Source organism: Nicotiana tomentosiformis, chromosome 9 (genome assembly GCF_000390325.3).
Source record: "Nicotiana tomentosiformis chromosome 9, ASM39032v3, whole genome shotgun sequence".
Classification (NCBI taxonomy): domain Eukaryota; kingdom Viridiplantae; phylum Streptophyta; class Magnoliopsida; order Solanales; family Solanaceae; genus Nicotiana; species Nicotiana tomentosiformis.
Window position 1 is genome coordinate 109006850 of NC_090820.1, and position 18361 is coordinate 109025210.

At 33.7% G+C, this 18361-nt stretch overlaps 1 protein-coding gene across 1 annotated transcript; it reads left to right on the plus strand.

Annotated features, from left to right (window-relative positions):
• Window positions 1–12360: 12360 nt before the first annotated feature.
• Window positions 12361–13377, plus strand: LOC104087752 (ethylene-response factor C3-like). The gene has a single exon (XM_009592314.4). It carries the CDS (start codon window positions 12416–12418, stop codon window positions 13097–13099), a length of 684 nt encoding a protein of 227 aa, XP_009590609.1. The 5' UTR covers window positions 12361–12415; the 3' UTR covers window positions 13100–13377.
• The last annotated feature ends 4984 nt before the right edge of the window (window positions 13378–18361 follow it).

Here is an 18361-nt window from a genome sequence, read left to right on the forward strand (position 1 = left end):
TGGCAAGCACTAGGATAACTTAGCAATGTCCCATTTATTGTCAGATATGAACTCCGCTACTGTGACTTTATGGGGTACATCACAATTATAAATATTAGTAATGGCTCCGAAACCCGTCCAGTTATCCCAAAGGAAAGAAAAATTGCCCCTTTGGATCCTCCATAGAATGTTATGCTCTATATCTTTCTTAATATCCATCAAACTTCTCCAAGGTCCATATTTCTTGGCTTTACCTTTTCAAGCCACTGGATGTAATCTACTACAATATTTAACCTTAAGAAAAGAAGACCACAGAGAATTTGTAGTCCTGAATAGCCACCACAATTTAGCTATGAAAGATCTGGAGATGTCGTATAACTTCCTGAAGCCGACTCCTCTCTCCTAAGTAGGGTAGCATAACTTATTCCATGTTACCCAATGATATTTTGTATTACATTCCTGTTGTCCCCAAAAGTAATTTACAAAGTATTACTCAAGAGTTTTAAATACAGCCTTTGGGGGTTGGCAAATAGAAAAAAGATGCATAGGAATAGATGAGAGAACATGTTTGATAAATATGGCTTTGCCTCCAGCAGAGAAGAATTGTCCCTTCCAATTTGTGATTCTTTGAATAATTTTGGAAATTATCTCAGAGAAATATTAGATTTTTTTCCTTCCATAATAAATTGGGCAACCTAAATATTCAAAAGGAAAATATTCCCTTCTAAATCTTAGGTGTCGTTCAATAATTCTAATCCTTTCCTAAGTACAATTCTGTCTCACAAGATAACAACTTTTCTTTAGATTCACCTTCTGTCCCGATGATTTTTCATAATCTGCTAAAATATTCTTGATCATTTTCAGGGACCTAATATTACCAGAGGTGAAAATGATTAGATCATCTGCATAGCCCAAATGATTAATCTGGGGACCTTTCTTGTGCATAGAGAATCCTATGAAATCTTCATTGTCATGCAATGCATTCATACCTCTAAAAATAGCCTCGACGGCAATAATAGATAGGGATGGGGACAAAGAATCCCCTTGCTTCAGCCCTCTTTCTGATTTAAAGAAACCATGTCTCTTTCCATTTATGATAATGGAATACCAAATATTAGCTATAAGATTCCAAACTGTATTGATCCATTGTTCAGAGAAACTCATTTTTCTCATAACTCCACATAAGAAAGTCCGTGATAACATGTTATAAGCTTTATTCATATCCAATTTAATGACTACATTATTCCCTGTTTGCTTCTGGTTGATCCCACAGACAATTTCTTATGCCAAGAGAATATTCTCCCCAATGGCTCTCCCTCTGATGAATCCACTATGATTAGGAGATATAATATTAGGCAACAGTCTAGAGAGTCTATTGTTGAGGAGTTTAGTGATAATTTTTTGGGTTACGTTGCTAAGGCTTATAGGTTTGGTATCAGAGAAAGACTGGGGATTATCAACTTTAGGTATCAAAATAAGACAAGTATGTGATATAAATTTGCTTATCTCTCTTCCATTTATCACTTCTAGAATCATATGATAAATGTCCTCCCCAATAATATCCCAATTATGCTGGAAAAATCTTCCATTGAAGCCATCTGGACCCCCTGCACTACTCGGATTAATGTCAAATACTGCATGTTTCGCTTCATCTATAGTTGGAGTATCCATTAAGAAATTGTTGTCCTCATCAGAAATAAGCTTTGGAATTCTATCAATGAATTGTAAATCAGTTCTCTGAGATTTCTGAGAGAAGATATTTTCATAATAGTCAATAGCAGCTTATGATATATCATCTTCCCTTCAATCCATTGGTTGCCCTCCCCCTTAATTTTATGTAAGTAAAGTCTTTTCCTTCTACCTTTTATCATTTTATAGAAATAGCTAGAGTTGCTATCCCCTTCAAGATTCCACTTTAAGTGAGCTTTTTGTCTCCAGAAATAATTCACTATCTTCATGTGTATAATATATTCCACCTTGAGCTTGTTAATCTCAATCCTCTCTGTATCATTGTCATCTATCTGAAGCGTTTGTTCTTTCTCATCAATCTTGCTTTCCATGTTCTTTGCCACATCAAAAATATTTACATTAACAACCTTAGACCATTGGCTTAAAGATTTGCTAACTACTTTAAGCTTTTGTTGAACTTTCCAGCAAGCACTTCCTTCTGTATGTGTATTCCAAGTCTGTTTGACTATATCTTTGAATCCCTCTTGTTCAATCCAAAAATCTAAGAATTTGAAGTATTTGGGTGATCCTCATCTCTTCGGTTGAATTAAAGGAGAAGTGGACAATGATCAGATCCAATTCTAGCAAGATGTTGTACATTTGATATAGGGAACAACTCCTCCCATTCATTATTTATCAAGAGTCTATACAACCTCCTCCAAATCTTATTATGCTTCTTTTTATGGTTATTACACCAAGTGAAGTTGTTTCCAGTGTATCCTGCATCCATAAGCATGCAATCATCCAAACATGTAATGAAAGGCATACTTTCCCTTATGTTAAAAGGATTGCCTCCTTTATTTTCCTCTTGAGTTGTGATGGTATTAAAGTCTCCACAAACTGCCCATGGAACTATACCTGAAACAATAAAATTTCGCATTTCATCCCATAACTCTTCCCTCTCATTAATAGTAGATTTAGCATACACAATAGAAATGTACATGGGTGAATCAATAGTATTATGCATAATCTTGCAATTGACAATTTGTTCTTCATTTTTCAAAATTTCACAATTGATATCACTATTCCAGAAGAGCCATATCTTGTTATTTGTATTGGACAAGCAATGTGGCATGCCAAAACCCCTGATGTAGTGGTTGAGGTTGGATTCTCCCACAAATAGTTCTTGAATAGCCAATAATGTGATTTTGTGTCTTTGAATAAGTGAAGTGACCCTCTCAGTAGCAGCTTGGGATTTCATCCATCTAATATTCCAATTTAGGACACTGATCATCGATACTTCTTTTTTGAGACTCTTTGGGATCTTTTTGGAAGATCTTTGATTTTGGTTGTATTCTTATTTTTGAAACTCCTTGGTGATAAATTCCCTTGTTGAACAACTTTGTTGATTTATTTTTGAACTTCCTGATCTTACCTTTGAGGGCCAGAAATCTGGTTAAGAACTTTAGTAGTTTCCTCTGAGCTTGTAATTGAACTTGTTGTTCACTGTCGTACCCCAGTCTCATCCTCTTCAACATTTTATCCTGTATCATGTATCTTCTACCAGGTTCTTATCAGGAATAATTTCATTGGTTACTTGTCCTCCATATAGTTCCACGTATAGTTGTAATCCCTGACTAGAATCTAGATAGCTTCCTTGCATATTTAAAGCTAACTCCTGCATTCTTTTCTTTTTCTAGCTTTGGAGCTTAGTGGGTTGTCTTCACTGTGAGTTGGTAAAGTATCTTGGCTGGTTTGGTTTTGGGCTAGCCTATTATATTGGATAGAGTTGCTATTGCATTGTATAGCATCAGGAGTAGTAATGCTACGATCCATGTGAGCCTTATTTTGGACATTATCAAGATTTAGTATTATATCAGTAGGTTTCTCTTGGATCATGGTAGTTCGAACCTCCTTGTTCTGGAAATCAATCTCCATAGGAATTTGTTCAGAGATATCCTTTATATCATCACCTATGTTCTGCATTTGAAAATTACTGGTGATTCAGGTACTTGCTCAACTATGTCCCTACTGGTATCTTGAGTAGAGATAGGGCGACTAGACATAATTATATCCTTCATATTGCTCTCTGTGGTTGTAGATGGAGTAGTGTCCATATTCTGATTTTTAGATTTCTCAATAGCTTTTGTAATTTGTATCTCTATAGAACATCCACTTTCATCAACCTTCTGAGGAGTAATTGTAGATCTGTTCTCTTCCTCCGCTTCTAAATTTGGTGTGACCTCTTCTCCACGGACAAGATTAGAGATAGTTTCCTCACAAACATGATTATGTTTTTCATTTGCTTCAGGTACATATCTTTGTATGATAGGTTTGTTTCTGTTTTGGTTCTTAAAATTTGGTTGTTGGTTGTTCGGATTTGTTTTGGCTCCTCCCTGCATAACCATCTTACCTTTTCCATTGTTCCTCATAGGTTGAGTCTGCCATTGTTCCTCTTCGTTAACTTGAGCTTGCTGGATAGTCGCACCTTGTTCCTTACCTGATGCATTTTTGTTATGGTGTTGACTGCATTCTGCTTTATATTTGCCCATTTCTCTTTGCTCTGTGGAATTTCCTTGTCCATGTCCCTCCTCATATGTTTTGGTATTGATGGAAATATCTATTGACTTAATTCTGCACTGGACTTCCTTGTGGCCTTGATGTTTGCAAAATTGACAATAGTCTGGTACTCCCTCATATTCCAGAGGTTTCCAGTAACCATCCTCATCTCCATCATCGTAACCAACCCAAACACTATCCGGTAAAGCATTGGTCAAGTTAATTTCTACTCTAGCTTTGGCTTCACAACTTCTTATTTTGATCATTGTAGCTTTGTCTAATTATAACAATATACCTATTTGTTATACAATCTGATTCACTGCCTCCCAGTGATAACAATGCCAAGGTAGCATAGGCATAACTACCCAAATGGGGGATATTGGAGTTTCTTCTCCAGGAACAAAATCAGGTGTCCATTTCAAAAGTCTCAAGTGATATTCCCCTATATCAATGAATTTTCTAAAGTATACCAAATTATAATCATATAGATTATCCACATCAATGTATATATGCTTGGAATCCACATGGTTAATTTTAACGGTAGCTTTGAAGCGGATTTGGGTAATGAAAAAGTTTCTAATAACTTGAATCTTAGGCATAGTGGAAGTAAATTTACCCAAAATTGTGAATCGACAGTCGGATGCTAGGATTTCGAAATAATCTTTGCGAGATAAAATTATAGCTGGTTTCCCCATCTTTGTTTTTTGTTTGGCTAGTGAAATTATAGGTCTTGTTTGCTGTGCAGGAGGGGCTGTAATCTTGGACTTGTTTGCGTATGAAGGTGCTCCAGCATCCATAGACGAAGTAGAAGGGGCAGAATTATCGATGAGGGTATTAAAATTCAGGTGGGGAGCAGAGTTATTGATGTATCTTCCTTCCGATTGAGCTGCTTGAGGATTGAAATCTTGTAATTGCTCAACGAAAGTTTTGGTATCAAGTGGGTGGTGGGTGGGATGGATAGCACCCGCCGGAATGGATCCCGTCGGCGTGTGAACTGCCATGTGATATGTTCAGAAGTTGGAGATGTGAATTGCGCGTGGGGAGCGTTCTATCATAAACTCATTCGACCTTTTAACATTAATTTCACTATCTATTATCCATATTCATTACTTAACTGTGGAATTCTTTACTTGACATTGCTATCTTGAAATATCTTGTTGTTGAGTTTGGTGTTGAATTGCAAGGCCGTGATTCTTTTGAGGCAATGTGTAAGTTGTGAAATATCATTTATTTAATTATTGTATTTTAGCTTTCGTGTTATTGTCGAGGTGATGCGTGATTGTTTGCACGAGGTTTCTGTCGTGCCGTTGTTATTATTGCACAAGATTTTTGTCGTGCCGTTGTTATTGTTTGCACGAGGTTTCTGTCGTGCCGTTGTGATTATTGTTTCGCATGCAATGGTATAATATCTGGGTGTTGAAACGCATACAGTGAGGTAATGTGGGCTTTATACGCGTGGCTAGTAGGGGAACTACTAGAAGCCATATGATGTATTAAGGTGAGCTAAAACGCGAGATGCTATTTCGGAAAAATAATTTTCTGTTTGCTTCTTATTGCCTCTAGTAGGGCCTTGACTAGACCTCGCCACTACTCTAACGAAGTTAGGCTTGGCACTTACTAGGTACCGTTGTGGTGTACTCATACTACGCTTCTGTACAAGTTTTGTGCAGATCCAGGTACATCCTATCAGCCTCGGTGTTAGCGCGTTGCGTGGCTTGCTAGGTGGAGACTTCAAGGTACACCTGCCCGCGCCCGCAAGCCTCGAAGTCTCCTTCTATCATGTTCTTTTCTTATTTCTTTACATCTTTATAGACAGTGATGTATATGAGTGTTCAGTACTCTATCTAGAGCTTGTGACTTGTATTTACACCGGTTTTTGGGAGATGTACATGTTGAGTTACAGATTTAATTTCATATAGTTGTTGATGTTTAGAGATTTAAATTATTATTCTGTTATTCCGCAAGTTTTGTTAGGCTTACCTAGTAGAGACTAGGTGCCGTCACGACATCCTACAAAGGGGATTTGGGATCGTGATAATTTTAAACTATAATTTTAAAATTATAGTGGGTTCATGGTAAGAGATTAAAGTTAAACCCGTCAAATATAAATTCTAGATCACCATCTTCATAACAGTGCACCCATACTTTTAAAATGCTGGATCCACCTCTCCTCCTCACCATTCGTGCATTCTCTATAATTAGCATAGAATTTTGACATGTCATTTTTTCAATCACGCTTTCACTCTAAAATTCCACATTCTTCGCTCACACATAAGCTGGTGGAAAGGGAGAGAAGATTTGGTTATGTAGTCCGTTACAAATGTTAATTTAGTCATACAATCCATTTAAAGAGAACAGTAAAAACTAACACAAAAGATTATAAATAAAACACATAAAATCTTGGTATTACATATAAAATCATTTGCTCAACAGTTTCCTATGAAAACGTGGAAAAGCAAAGAAGAGACTATGTACCATGAATGTGTTACATCTTAGCCTGCCTAACCAGTTCATATCATCAGAGTTCTTGACTATTGGGAATTCATTATTTATTTATTTATTTATTGTCCTTCGTTGTGATTATCTGGCGGTGCTCAATTTTATATTTTTAAAAACTTGTAGTATGATTTTTCTCTCTTTCCATAAAAGAGGAAGGATGAAAATGTAAATGAAAATGAAAAGCTAGATGACGACGCATCACTAATTTTTGTTATTTTCCTTCTATTTATTTCTTTTTTTTTATTTTCTGACCATCTGGTGTATAATTGAATAGTTAGGCGGGGTTCGGCTATGTCGAGAACAACAACAATAAATTCAGTGAAATTGCGTTAGTGAAATTTGGGAAGGATAGTGTATATGCAGACCTTACCCCTGCCTTACGAAAATAGAAATGTTATTTCCAATAGATCATCAGCTAGTTCGACTATGATAAGTTATTAAAGATAAATTTGCAGATTTTCTCTATGAGATTTTTAATGAATTTTAACCTATAAGAGTATATCAGTTATTTATCAAAATAATTACAAAATAAATGAAATTCGACTATAAGTTTAAACCAACATGAATGTCGCAATATAGGAATTTGATTTATTACCGTTCTTGGGTTCTAGAAAACTGCTTAATTCTGCTTCCCATCTGATACTTGGAATATATTATATCGTTTATGTGGTCGTGATATCCACTTTCACTAATCAATTGGAGGTTTGGTATTTCCTCCATTTGTTTAATCCAATTTGAAATTAGAGTAAATTGTAAGTCTACTATGATTGTTGCTATTGTTATGAGTTGAGAACATAATTGCTGATTAAAAAAAAAAACGCAATATAGTAAGAGACAACTCTAAAGTATTCCCTCCTTTTTCATTTTTATGTCTTAGTTTAATTATACATGAAATTTAAGCTATCATAAAAAGATTTTGAATTTTACTATTTTTTAAATGTTTGTATAACATATAAAACAATATCATTTATATCTTATGATTTTAAACATGACATGTTATTCATATAAAGAAGTCTTATTTTGGATTAAAAAAATAATAGAATTATAAAATTAATAAATATAAAAATGTAACTTTTTATAATATATTAATAAAAATAAAACATATAAATTGAAACGGAAGTAGTATAATTGATAGAGCAACGTCCAGATTACGGAGTGCTCCAAAAACTTTATCATATCACAGCAAATTTCAAGACGAGCAACCATCTTTATCTTTGAAATAAATCTTATGGCACTCTTCTTTTGTTTAGAAAAGATATTAATTGTAACTCAATATGGCTATAAAAATTAGGGATAAATTTCATAAATGGTCATATAATTATGACAAAAAGTTATATAACTTTGTTTTCTCACACAAAAATCATATAATTATGATTTATTTTCATCAAAGTCATATAACTTTGTTTTCTTACACAAAAATCATAAAACTTTCACTAACTCACACAAAAATCATAGTGGTCGAAAAATAAATTATTCGGTAGTATTTTCTTATTTTATATTTTTTTATTTTTTATTTTCAATCTAATAAATAATTATCCAATTAAAATAGGAGAAATATGAGTATATTTTTAGCCGTTCCCAAAAATAATAGCCGATAATATATATATATATATATATATATGTGTGTGTGTGCGTGTGTGTGTGTGTGTGTGTGTGTGTGTGTGTGTGTGTGTATTATATACATATAATATACACATTTAGCAAATGCATTTAGTTTCGGCCTGCCGATTAATTTTATATTTTTCCCTTAAAATAGGAATGACCCAACAATACTCATATACGTAAGTTAAAATAATACTAAAAGTGAATTCTTTCCGCATAAGAAACTTAGTTCGGAATGCATGAGATTCTGACAACAACAAATTAGAAAATAAAAGGTATAATTAGAGAGCACTTGAAATAAAAATGCTATCGATTTGAATAAAAATCTTGAAAAGAAAAATAAAAGATAGAAGTATCATGTTTTGAAGGATTTACAATTCACTTTTAATATTATTTTAATTTTTATATATGAGTATTGGGTCGGGTGGGTCAGGTCGTGTTGGCTCATCCTTATTTTAATTGGATTATTATTTATTAGACCGAAAATAAGAAAATACTACTGAAAAAAATTATATTTTTCAATCACTATGATTTTTGTGTGAGTTAGTAAAAGTTTTATGATTTTATTGTGAGAAAATATAGTTATATGACTTTGGTGAAAAAAAGTCATAGTTATATGATTTTTGTGTGAGAAAATAAAGTTATTTGACTTTAGTGAAAAAAAGTTATAGTTATATGACCATTTGTGAAATTTACCCTAAAAATTAGTTAATCTAACCTTAAAAAGGGAGACACATTGCGACAAAAATGGCTCAACTCTGTCCCATATGGAATAGAAATGCACCATCAAAGATTGTAGCGGAATGAATATGACACTTTCGTCCTTAATTAGAGGTTTCGGGTTCGAGACCTACGAGTGAATATGTTATGAAGCGCTTACCACATTAGTGCACATTACGCAGCATGAATCGAAATTAGTCGGAGCCCTAAAATAGATATCGGATGTCATACGAGAACGAAAAAGGCCAATAAATGTAAGAATTTAACTAAGTGGACTAGTTGATTCTCAAAATATTGGGCAGTCAGGTGCATGAAACTTCCCGCATTCAAGCAAGGTCCGAAGAAAGGCTGTACCCCAAGGGTGTAATATAGACAGCCTGTCACTAATATATTTTATTAGTATATCCTAAAAATAATTAAACTTTAAACTTATACTTTTATTCTTGATAACATGCTTTTATAGTCTTAAAATCTCATAAATATCATTAAGTCACGAGATCCAAAAATTTATATATATGTATTTTCTAATTTACGTGTTCAATTCAATATCATCACATAAATTAAAACAGAGAAAGTAATAAAGAATGTAGCCAAGTGGAGACTCACCCTTGAAGGAGAGGTCAGCACCGAGGTGCAGTATTCATTCTTTCACAAAAGACTTTCAAACCTCAAAAGCTATCTAATTTTCTTATGAATTTTTTCTTGATTTTCAAAAGGGACATGTATTTGGACACTTAAATATCTATTCTTCTCATGATAAATGACCTTTTATAAGGTTAATGAACCCCTTGAAATAATATAAAATTTACCTTAGAATGCAAAATGCAAGAAAATGTAACGTGAAGTAGTGGCAATTATGATTATCTTTAAATTGGTTCACATGAATCTCTTAAAGTGGTGCAAATCCTTAAGACTGGAAACTGTTTCAAAAATCAAATTGAGATAAAACACGCAACTGGAAATGATGATTCATCCTATCAGCAGATTCTTGCCTCTATTAAAGTATCAATATGCAATTAATAATTAGTTTCTTAAACTCCAAACTTTCAAATAATATAATGTGGTGGCTTAAGTTTGGGAAACATTTCAAAATTACCACCAAAGGGTGCCGTGGGAATCGGGATGAACGGAATCCTTTCACACTTAACCAAAGACCTTGAATTCGAGTTTTGAAAATGGAGAAATCCCTGATAAAAAGTGCTTCCTCTTAAACGGATGCTATACAACTTTGAATTAGTTGGGCCGATGAATTTCGATTACCAAATAATTAGACCAACAAAAAAAAATCCAAATGCCAATGAAGTATGGAAAGAACTTACCTGCACCGTACAAATATTAAAAATGCTCTTATTATATAAGGTTTAATATTTATTTTGTTTTAAAATTTTCTTTTAATTGTCATGAAGTATGTTTTCAACTATTTTATTCTATATTCAAAGTTAATTTCTTGTAAGTTCTAAAATTAATTTATGAAATATGATGCCAATAAATCCATATAAACAAGCAACAATAATAAACAATGATAATTATGCTTCAATCATAAACATTAGGATCGGCTATATGAATTTTCCTTAAGCATTTCTCCATTTAGTTTCATTCCAAGCCAATATTTTATAATACAAATAAAAATGAAAAACACTAAAAGTTCTCTATGTTCTCTTGTGGCATAAGAATCTCTAATAGGACTAAACGATTCCTTTAAATATAGAATCTAAAATAAACGTATTAACTAAATAACTAAATAAATTTTCAACTAATTAGTATCACCTATATAATTTCTAAATTAAACGCATTAACAATATGTCTAAATAAATTTTCAACTAATAGGAATCACCTGTATAATTTTCTCTCTCTTCAATTATACCCTATTTTTCGTTAAATCTACAATTGATTCTAATATATTATTTTTATTTAACTATCTAGTATCCAATATTCACTAACTTGACTAAACTTATTTAATAGGTAAACTCTTTCTACTAGTATTTTCTCCAATCATGGGACTCACATATAACCTATGTTGCTTTGCAGGTCCTCCTTAATAATACGACTAAGTATAATTTGTACGTTCAAACTATTACGTGCATGGTAAGACTATTGAACTAGCTCGAAGAAATGGATTGAATTTCGAATTTATTTTTTGTAAAAAAATTGTATGTAAATGTTGTTTAGATTTGTTAGAAATAGTCTCAGGAGGTTATCGACAAAATTTGAAGTTATTCTGTAGAGATTTGGACTGGTTTTAAACTAGCGTTATAACTGAAAATCACAGAAGAAGTTTGTCAATATAACTAGCGATGTCACACTTTTATACATCGTTATATATTTTTATACAAAGTTAATGTATTTTCATATACTTTTAAATTACATTGTTTATATAGATGTATGAATACTGTATAATAATGCACAAAATAAAAAATATATCGCCGTTTCTAAAAGTTAAAATTCAAAAGAACAATAAGAAAGGTCAATAATTGCCGAAGTCATTCAAGACTTGTTTGACCCACGTGTGCTATTCGCACACTTGTCTAATTATCTCTAAATTAATTAATTATATTAAAGCCATAAAATAAACCCAAAACATCCTCCTTGGTCACTTCTTTTTCCTTCTGTCTTTTTCACCCTCAAATATTTTTTCCCAGCACTATTTTTCTCCCTTTCTTATTTGCACTCTTACTCCCTCTGCTCATGTTTATGTGATCTTATTTTTTTTTATATTCACTATTTTTTATAAGGAGTAATTTATTTTTGAATTGTGAATAATTTAACTTAAACTTATCATGTTATTCTTAATGGAAGTTTTTATAATTCATAAATGTTATTACATATTTAAAATTATCAATTTTTAAGAGTCTTTATTTATTTTTTAAATTTCAAACGTTTACAATCAAATATTTTTTCCTAGCACTACTTATTTCTTTCTTTTTTGCACTCTTACTCCCTTCACTTTTATTTATATTACCTTATTCTCTTTTAAACCTGTTTCAAAAATTAATTTTATTTTTAGATACGAGTACAAATTTAATTCAAACTCTCATGTTATTCTTAATTACAAACTTTTAAACTTTCCTAAATATTATTATATGCTTAACACCACAAACTTCAAAAGTTTTTTTTAAAAAAACTCTATTTGTTCCTAGTCAAATATGTTCAACTAAATTTAAAGGGAGGTAGTATTTTATTTTCTTTTTTTACTTTCTAGTAATATTACTGTCACACCAAATATATAAAATTTTATATTCTATCTAGATCTTCTTAGTGGGCCAGTCCTAATTAGGACTATAAAAGAGGACCAATCTTCAACAACTTTCTCCACATAACGGACTACTACTAAAAACGGAGTACTCACCTCTTTCTTTGAATTCAACTAACATTTTGAAAAATAGAAACAATGGATTCTTCTTCTCTTAATTTGCTCTACCATCTGAATATCAACACTTCTTCCCTTCCTTTCAACGTAAACGACTCCGACGAGATGTTTCTCTATGGCTTACTTGCTCAAGAAACCACCTCTAGGGACGGTTATGGAATGCTGGCTACGAGTTCACGTGATTCCAGTAGCTACGAGGAAGTTAGCTCGGTTTCTGAGCCAAAACCCTCAAAGGAAAGGACCTATAGAGGCGTAAGGCGGCGGCCGTGGGGCAAATTTGCAGCAGAAATAAGAGATTCAACAAGAAATGGACTAAGGGTATGGCTAGGGACATTTGATAGCGCAGAAGCAGCTGCTTTGGCTTATGATCAAGCTGCTTTTTCGACGCGAGGTTCGGGGGCAATTTTGAATTTTCCAGTGGAAAGAGTTATGGAATCTCTTAATGGAATGAAGTGTTACGTAGAAGAAGGTTGTTCACCTGTGTTGGCTTTAAAAAAGAGACACTCTATGAGGAAGAGGAAAAATTATAAAGTAAGGGAAGTAAAAAAAGAGAATGTTAATGCAATAGTGTTTGAAGATTTGGGTGTTGATTACTTGGAACAACTCTTGAGTTCAAGTGATCAGAGAAGTACTAGAAATGAAACTTTTACCGAGGGATGTGATAGCATGAATGAGATCCCATCATCTTTAATCAACAATATTTGATTTGAGCCTTATGAATGGAGAAATTTCTGGCAGTGACGGCTTTCCCCTTAAAGGGGTTATATGAGTCATGAATTTGTAATTAGTCAGGCCAGTGAGTTCGCATATCAAATGGTTAGAAAAAAAAAACTAAAATGGAATTTCTAACCCAATGTAAATCATAGGTCGATGTAACTCATTATTTTATTTTTATATTTTGAAGAAAAAAAAACATCGGGGGAAAGATTTTTGGTGGTGGCTTGGTGGCATGTAATACTCAATAATTTTAATGTGATTTTGGTTTTGATTGTAGAAGCACCTTTCATTACTAGGACTCTTTGTGTTTTATTTGAGACATTTCTTTTTAGTATGTTCGAACAAAATAACACTTGAAAACTATTTTAAATCTTAATTTTTTTATTTTAACTTAGTAACAAATCTAGGGGCGGCAAACAGTCAGGTCGGGTCGGATATGAGCGGGTTAAAAATGGATAATATAAAAGCGAATAAATTATCCTACTCGATTCATATTTAATACGGATAAAAAACGCGTTAACGAGGGGATAATATGGATATCCATATGTAACAACCCGACCGGTCGTTTTGAGTATTTATGCTCCTTTCAACTATTTTAAGTCTTGAATAGTTTCATACGATGTATTATGACTTGTGTGAATTGTCGGTTTGCGTTTTTATGTGTTTTAGAATTTGTTTAGATGGATGAATTTTTATGTTGAAGCTTTGAGTTGGAAGAGTTGACCAAGTTTCAGTTTTAGTATTCGACCTCGGATTTGAGTTTTGATGATTCCAATAGCTTTGTATAGTGATTTTGGACTTAGGAGCGTGTCCAAAAAATTATTTTGAAGTCCGTAGTTGAATTTGGCTTGAAATGGCTAAAATAGAAAGTTAAGTTTGGAAGTTTGACCGTGTAATGACCCAACCGGTTATTTTGACTTTTAGAACCCCGTTCTCTAAAAATAAAACTTTCCGTATGTGCTTTTAATGAATTATGACTTGCGGGGATGGTTGGTTCAGAATTTGGAAGTGTTTGGGTTGAAATCAGAACACTTGGTTCCTTAAGTTGGCTTTAAAAGACCAAGTTTGACTTCGGTCAATATTTTGAGAAAATGACCCCGGAATAGAATTTTGACGATTCCAACAGCTCCATATGGTAATTTTGGACTTAGGAGTATGTTCGGAATTTTATTTGGAAGTCCGTAGTTAAATTAGACTTGAAATGGCTAAAATAGGAATTTAAGTTTGAAAGTTTAGACCGAGGTGTTGACATTTTGATATCGGAGTCGGAATCCAGTTCCGAAAATTTTCATAGCTCCGTTATGTTATTTATGACTTGTGTGCAAATTTGAGGTCAATCGAACTTGATTTGATAGGTTCCGACTAGGGGTGGCATGTAGGCCGGGCCCGGTCCTAAGTGGGCTTTGCGGGCCCGGTCCTAAGTGGGCCGGTCCTAGGCGGGCCGGTCCTAAGCGGTCCCGGTCTTCGTGGGCTTCTCGTTGGAATCGGTCCGGGACTGGGACCACGAACTAGCGGTCCAGTGTTAAGTGGGCCGGTCCCGGGCCTAAGCGGGCCCAAACGGTCCTAAGCGGGCCCAAGTGGACCCAACGGAAATTTTCTATTTTTTAAATTATTTTTATACAAGTTAGAGAAAAAAATGGTAATAAAAATATCTAAGGCAATTCCTAGTAAATTATATTATAGAATTGTCACCTAAATTTTTTAATTCAAATTTAAAGACAAAAATATTGTAAAGAGATATTCAAAGCAATGCGTTATAATATATATACTATACTATACTATATATACATCTTAAGATATATAAGCTATATTCGATTTAATATATATACATCTTAAGATTTATACATTACTATATATATACTATATTAAGATGTATATATAGTATATCGTAAGATGTATACTATCGAATATGGCTTATATACTATGTATATAGTAAGATGTGTATGTATATACTATATTATACTATATGTATAGCTTAAAGTATATAAAAAGACAAAAATATTGTAAAGAGATATTCAAAGTAATGCGTTATATTTTTATTATAGCATTAAAAAAAATCATGGCAATATATTTCTCAGTCTTCCTCCCCTATGGAATGAGCACAACAAGGTGCTAATACCACCATTGAGAAAAAAAAGAAACTAATCAAGATGTGCCAAAATACAAGTTACATATTAATTTACATGGTATCTCTTACAAATTTCATAAATCCTTCAAGGTCCGGAGGAATTTCCGTTGGTGGTGGCGAAAATGAAGCTTGATCATCACCGCTTCCAGGCGAAGCATCATCCCCCGCAAGTTCAGCTAGCATTTCTTCATAAGCTTCGTCTACCTCTGGTTGTGATTCAGCAAGTCCAAAATTTCTTCTTTCCGAAAGGGATCTAATCTCTGAAAAGTACTGATTTTTCCAAGCTCTCCCTCATAGACGCTCTATAATCACCGAGTTGAAGTCTTGCTTGACTGAAAACGCTCTCTGATGCCACTGTTGAAGCTTGAATAGTTAAAATATCTCGGGTCATCCTTGAAAGAATCGGAAAGTATTTTTCTTTGTCCTTCCACCATTCCAAAATATTAAAGGAGCCGTCGGGATTCACTTCCTCAATTCCCTGTGACAAATAAATTTCAAACTCATTTAGTTGTGAAAAATCACTAGTACTAGAACCTTGAGAACCCCTGAACCCTGCCCAAGCACTAAGTGTTCTTACTCCCGCAGTTCTTTTAGATGATTGAGAACTAGAAGAAGAAGGAGTTGGAATATTTGGTCTAGCATGATCTAATGCAACTTGATAAGCATTATAAATTGTTTAAACATTTATTTTAATTGAGGCTATTGCGTCCGCAAGTGTAGACAACTCCTCATCTTCAAGTGCTAAACCATTATAAACAGTTTCATACCAAAATTGAGGACCTCCTAATTTCATAGTAGGATTTAACAATGCAGCAACACCATAAATAGGGGGAATAGGGAAAAAATATTTTTTAATTTTTTTTCTTCATGGAATCAATAGCAAGTTGATAAATTTCCCCACCCTCTGAAAAATGATCAAACAAATTTGCAAGTTCTGCAATATAAACTAAACAGTTAGAAATAGTAGGATAATATTGCCCAGAAAATTTATTTGTAGCAATATGAAATTTTTCTAAAAAATCTACAAGCATTTTAACATTAGCCCAATCTGTATTTGTAAGGTGCTCATCATCATCACTTACATGAGCATTAAACATTGAGTTTATGGGGTTTCTATATTCATATGCAACAACTAAACTTTCATACATGTAATTCCATCTAGTTGGACAAGGTTTAGGAACCTTTCTTTCTCTTAGGCCAAATTCATCGCATCTTTTAAAATATTCTCTAAGTTTACTTCTACGGTTTGAATAAAAAAGACAATTAAGAGCCATTTTAACCTTTTCAATTTCAACATTTAAAATTCGCATACCATCACCCACAATTAAATGGTAAATATGACAAATACATCTAACATGAAAAATGTTACTAAATGCAGGATTTAGTGTAGTGGTAAGCAAGGCTACAACATTTGTGTTACTAGTAGCATTATCCATTGAAACTGACATTATTTTATCACTAATACAAAAATATCTATAAATATCTGTAATCGTGCTAGAAATAAACTGCCCCGTGTGAAGTGAATTAATTATTCTATAAGAAATAATGCGCTTTTGCATTATCCAATCCTCATCAATCCAATGACTGGTAACAGTAAGGTAATCACAGTCATTACCACTTCTACCAATATCAGTTGTAATAGCAACACGATAATTTATATGAGTAAATAAATAGCGCAAATATTGTTCATATTCATGTTTATATTTATAAATATCACTCTTTACGGTTGTGCGAGGAAAACCTTTATAAGTAGGATTATAAACTTTTCTAATATAATGCATAAAGTGAGGGTTAGAAGGAAAACTATAGGGTAAGCACATAACAGTAACCATTTTTGCCAATTCTTCCCAATTTCTTTTTGGATCATAATATAAAATACCACCGGTAACAGTGTTAATTCCCGATTGAAATTAATTTGACCCGGTACTAAGGTCAGCCATACTAGGTGCACTTGTCCCCTCGGCCAAAGACCCCCCCCCCCCCCCCCGACTTCCAACATATTTAAAAACTAACTCTTTGCCACAAGTGTTATACTTAGCCCTATTTTTTTCTCTTAGTTGAGTAAAAAATGGCCAAACAAGAGATGTTTCTGCCCGTTTAGAAGGTTGTCTAGAAAAAGTAGGGGCAGTAACAGGAGGGTCAGACGGGGATCATTTGGATTATTATTAGTTGGGTTAACTTCAGGAGCAGGACTAGTGGGTGTATCGTCATCCGGTTGCGTTTCATCAAAATCTATTTCTTCATCATCATTTTCATCAATAGTTGGATTACCATAAAGAGCATTCATATATTCACGATTTAATTGTTCACCGGGTGCAATATTATAGCAAAATTGACTCTCGGTAAATTGTAATAAACTATTATCGCTATCAAGAATAGCAAGTGTAGGACGGGTAACAGGTTTCGGTAGGGGAGCCGGGGGAAGTGGAGGAGGAACAGATTGGCCACTAGATTCACCACTCTTGGATTTTTTCTTATTTTTACTAAATATTTTTTTAGGGAATAAGCCATCTTAATTAATCAAGCAAAGTAAATAAAACAAACAAAACTATAATATTAAAACTTAAGAGTTGGAACGAGTTTACCGAATTGACGAACAACTTGTTGAAAAATAATTATCGTTGAAGACCTGAAGACTTCAATTCACCAACTTCACAAATTTGCACAAATTGTAACAATTAAGTAAGCAATTATAGAAGAATATTAGAGAGAGATTGAGAGATATTGATGATTTTGTGAGAAAAATGAAAGAATGAGAGGGTATTTATAGTTGAAAATAGGGAAAAAGTATAATTATAAAAAGTTTGGGGTTAAAACAAAATTTGGGGGGTTAAATGGCTATTTTGCAAATAGCCAACGACTATTTTGGCAGACCAAACGGCTAGTTTTTAAATGGCCAAACGGTCAATTTTATTTTTTTAAAAAAATTATCCGTTGGGCCCGTTTAGGACCGCTTGAACCGGCCCACTTCTGAGCCGGTCCCGGTCTCGCGGGCCTCCCCTATGAGACCGGCCCACTACCCGGCCCACCACCCCACGGTCCCGGTCCTATCCGGTTAGGACCGTTTAGGATCACCGCCCATGTGGGCTCGCGGTCCTGGGCCGGTCCCGGTCCTAACCGGC

Bases quoted from the DNA above. Each gene is read 5' to 3' on its own strand.
- LOC104087752 (XM_009592314.4), top strand. From the start codon at position 12,416: ATGGATTCTTCTTCTCTTAATTTGCTCTACCATCTGAATATCAACACT.